Consider the following 4867-nt stretch of genomic DNA (forward strand, 5'->3'; position numbering starts at 1 on the left):
GGCTTACTTAGGTCGTATTATGAACTGGAAAATCAATTTTCTTTTTAAGAGCTAGATCAGTAAAAACATTTGTAAAAGGAAATTAAGCGGAATAGTTTATGCATTTTATGATTGCAACTTTTCTTAAAGAAAAACAAATGAATGAATGAATGACTGAACATTTACATAGAGCATTTCGACCGCTTTACGATGCTAAATGCGCTTTACTATACTTCAACATGTCGCGCGAAACCTATTTTTTCAAACAGTATAAATCACATAATAATAATAATAATAATAATAATAATAATAATAATAATAATAATAATAATAATAATAATATGCCTCAGTTTTGTACTCTTGTAATATCCGTCACTGTGTACAGTCGGGTGTTCATCCACATCTGTAGAACTTTGCAAAGTACCTTGTTAAAAGCTAGTCTTAGTCCGTAGATTTTGTGTTTGACCCGGAAGAAATTGGTACCTAGCTCTTTTTTCTTTAATGTTCTGTGTATCTCATGAAAAATTCACCACAATCAGTCCAGGGAAAAAAATTACAGCCGTTTGAAATTTAACATCCCTTAAAACCACAATTAATTATTCTTGCAAACGTCTGTGTTAGGAAATGACACAAGATTGCCTTATAAATTAATAGTTTTAAAAGAAAACACTTTCTGTAATGGAGTATTTCGTGATTGATCAGCGTACTGTCCAAATGACATAGAGATAAGTGGGGGGGGGGGGGGGGGGGGGGGGGGATATTGAACTTTCACACCATGCATTAAAAAATTAAATTTGGACAGAAATATCGATGTATTACAATGACTCACTCTTCCCATTTCTTTAAAATTCTCAAACCGGAGACCTCTTTCAAGAGGTAAGTTTGAGGATTTTTGACAAGTTGGGAGTCGTTTGAATATAATTTGAAGTAAATTTTTGCTGGCCAAAATGTGTTTTGTCAGACTATTGCAGAGCTGTTGCCAAATTAATTTCGTTATTAATGATAAATTCATAAACTCCTTCCATTAGAGACCTTTGATTGCCTAATACAAATTTGGAATCGCTAGCGGGACATTTTTATTTTGTATATTTATTAAACTTTCAATAATATTATTTAGATTATACTACAATAGTGTTAGACCTACAATGTGATAAAACATAATTAGATTGTTGGAATGGTAAATTGTAAATTCTCGACTCACTTACAGATAGTGTAATCATATTAAATATGTGATTGCTCTCTTAGATTATTTATTGCACTGTATGGTATCCTGTTACACTTTCATCGACAATCAATTTGTTTAGGATTCAATACAACTCGGGTGTGAATGAGTAACTGGCTACAGTCAGTAATTGGATATGCTGTATGAAAGGGAAAATTGGTTCCATATTGGTTTATAAGGGAATAAATAAAACATTGTAAAGCGCATGGAGTATGGTGTGGCCGTGAAAATGCGCTACAGAAATATACATGTACGTTAATTCAGTTATTATTCAAATTTTCCCAGCCGTATAGGTTGTCATATGTATTTATCAAAAGCTCAGCCTCCCGAAGTCCACTGGTCCTTGCAGCGTGCAAGAGGGACGTATAATCGTTATGGGTTGCATCTCTGCAAACTGGATTATAGGCCTCGTCCCCACTGATATCGGCTGGGCAAGAATACTTGCGTCCCTGTGGTTTTCTGAGGTTATTATATAAGGATGAGTCCCATGTACAAAGAATTGCCCTTCCAATTCGTTTTCGTAAACTTTACGGGCTTCGGCATTGCTTTCGATAAATTTCTTTCAAGAATACGTGTCAGATCATTCAGAAGGTCGTCATCATTCATTTTCTCGGGCAGCGAGTTCGAGAATGATGCCTGGACGATGCAGCTTTGAGGCTTTGCCTTTAAGTTCAAAATATATTTTTCTATTTCGGACTTTGTGGCAACATCACCGTTCTTGCTATCTTTGGTTGCATTGTAAAAGCCGTAACGACTTAACGGCTTCTCGTACTGGATGAATGCTTTACAAACGGCCCCGAAACCAAGCCGACCAATTGCGTTGAGTTTAGATTCTGGGAGAGACGGACAGAACATACATTGGGCGTTGGATTTTAAGAACCCTAAAGGCACGGTCATTATAATATGGTGGGCCTTGAAAACTCTCCCATCACAGCATGTTACGATCACCCTAGGGTCTTTGCATTTCTCGATATTTCTCTGCGTACAATCGGACCAGTCGATGTGATTCACCCTTGCTCTGAGTTTGATTGTGCTGGGTTTGAACTTTTTTGTGAGGTGCTGTAGAATGGATGCCATCCCACCTTTTACAAAAACATAAGAATCACTTTTATTTGGCGTAAATCCTTGTATATCGGCATCACCCTTGTCATCGCCATGTTGGAATTGAAGGTCTTTGCAATGAGCAGCAGTTGTTGCTTTTACGCCAGGGCAGATCAGACCAGGATTTTTGTCGTAACCTTTTTGCTCAATGTGTTGGTCCAGTCGACGGAGTGTCTCTCGAAAGTAATTTTTAGAAGAAAGTTGGATATCATTGTGGCATCGGTCTCTGTTTTTGGATTTCAGTTCAGCTAGTGTGGTGATTTCGTGGTTTATCATCATGTTGTAAAATAGGGCTTGTCTCTCATCACAAAGGAGGGCACTCGGTGGTTGCCCGAATCTGTCAAAATATATTGTAGTAACTTGGTTAACCTACCGCCATTTCAAATACACATATAATTTATGTATCTCTCTCTCTCTCTCTCTCTCTCTCTCTCTCTCTCTCTCTCTCTCTCTCTCTCTCCTCTCTTTCTCTCTCTATCAAAAAAAAAAAATAATTAATAAATAAATTCATATACAGATAGATTAAGATGCTCCAAAAACTCTCAATCTTAATATAGTCTCAGATTTGAGAGTTTTTGACAAGATGAGTTATTTCAATTGATCGATATTTGAAGGACTAGTTTTCTGGTCAAATATTTAAATACATAACAGGTTGTTTTTTTTTTCAGAGTACTGCCTCTTGTTGGAAACGGATATGACTCTAGTAATAAAATTAAAAAAAAAAACTAGGGCTTTTGTATAGCGCAATATCCACAGGCTGTGAACCAGATGTCAAAAATTGAAATTAGCATTACATTAATCAGAAATTTTAAAAAAGTTCAATGTTATCACACCAGAATGAGACGTGAGTCATATAATATTAGGCTTTTCAGGAAATATCTCAGAATATCGTACACATTCATTTCACCTATCATCAGGTTTTCAGCGGCTGACCCTCGTGCACAACAGGGTTACCCCCCCCCCCCCCTCCCCCCAATGGAAATAGCCAAATATGCTGTTTGTCTCGTCTAGTGTTTTCAATGTACGATGTTCTGTCATGTAGAGAAGCACAAACTGTAAAATGCTTAGATCATCGACATGCATTGCATCCCAACCCTCTCTCGAAATAAATATTTACCCCTGAATCATGGAGGAAGGGCCTTCTTCTATCAGTCCCTGTTTCTTTGCCAAATGAACACAGAGTTCCATTCCGTTGGTTGGTCTATTTCCGACACGCCGAGGTCAATCACAGCCTTTGTCCCTGGCCCACAAGTAACCGTGTGAACACGGCCACCAATTCTTAAAATGACAGAAGAACAAACAAACCCAAACTATTAACTTTGGACAAAATGGGTGATTCCTGTGACATCAAACATCCTGTCTGATGGATTAACTATATTCCTTCATGGATGATGTGTTCAAATCTAAGCTTTCAAAATTCTAATAACTTCACTCTTAAAATCAATTTTCTTAATCCGCTTTACTCCGACAAAGAAAACCCGAAACGCCCATATCATCTGACGTCGTAATTTAAATTGGAAATTCTATATCATTTTATTATTGTTTCATTCCGACATTATACCCGATTGACACCGGGGGTCACAAGTTTGGTGCTGTTATTGGGAGTGGAGTGTGGGCGGTGGGCGGTGGGCGGTGGCCGAGTGGATAAGACATTTCATTGACCTTAATTATTATTATTATTATTATCACTGGCGGTCGGTCAATAGAGCGAAGTTGTTTTGTGCCGCCCTATATTTTCCGTAGATTAGCATGTCAACCAAACAAAAAACTTCAATTTTAAAATTTTGATAAAATTAAAAATTTAGCATATACTGCTTTTTGTTTTGAATTTAATATTTGATGACTCGTGCGTCGCTCCGCGAAGGTAGCGTCAAATCGGCACGTTTCATTTTTCCCCCGTTGCCTGCGCGGGGTGACAATGAGCGGAGGGTGTGGTGTGGTGGGGGAGTTTTTTTTTGTTTATATGAGCCAGTATTCGTTTGGCCGTCCTGTCCTTATCCTATACTCTGTTGTACCTTGAAAGTTAGTTACCACTCCCCAATCTCCCTCCACCCACCCTCCCCAACTAACTATTGTCTTTCACTGCTAAAATAATTAGGCCAAGACGGCCAATCTAGCGATGCACGCCCTGAGGTCCTACTTGGGATAAATTAAAACCCTATCAGTTTTATCACTGAAAGAAGAGGCTTTGCTTCACTTAGATATACGGATGAAGAGAATGGCAATAAATATATATTTTATCATTGTTGGTTTTGCTTAAATATATATTAAATATCAAAAAGAACAGTAAACAAAGTATGCACCGAGAAGAGCCCCATGGTACTATAAATAAAAATCCCTGACCCCACGGAGTCCTTCATCCCCCGCACACTCCCAACGATCCCTACCAGGGCCTTCTAAAAATAGTATCTTTTGGTCGCCTCGATCCCTACTCAACTTGTATTGTGTGCAGGGCCTTCTATTATGTGCATTGTCTAATAATAGTATAATTATAAAGATGTCGCTGATTGTGTGTGAAGTTAACAAGTGCTTTGCGTTTGGAATTAAATGTGGATTTTTAAATTC

At 37.9% G+C, this 4867-nt stretch overlaps 1 protein-coding gene across 1 annotated transcript; it reads right to left on the bottom strand.

The window, feature by feature from the left end:
• Positions 1 to 1669: 1669 nt before the first annotated feature.
• LOC144973869 (protein anon-37Cs-like) lies at positions 1670 to 3490 on the bottom strand. The gene is made up of 2 exons (XM_078916758.1): positions 3420 to 3490; positions 1670 to 2639 (listed from the first exon to the last, which is right to left on the bottom strand). Exons 1-2 carry the CDS (start codon positions 3488 to 3490, stop codon positions 1670 to 1672), a joined length of 1041 nt encoding a protein of 346 aa, XP_078772884.1.
• Positions 3491 to 4867: the final 1377 nt, after the last annotated feature.

This window comes from Berghia stephanieae, chromosome 5 (assembly GCF_034508935.2).
Source record: "Berghia stephanieae isolate SIO BIC M18660-M18661 chromosome 5, UCSD_Bste_1.3, whole genome shotgun sequence".
Lineage (NCBI taxonomy): Eukaryota > Metazoa > Mollusca > Gastropoda > Nudibranchia > Aeolidiidae > Berghia > Berghia stephanieae.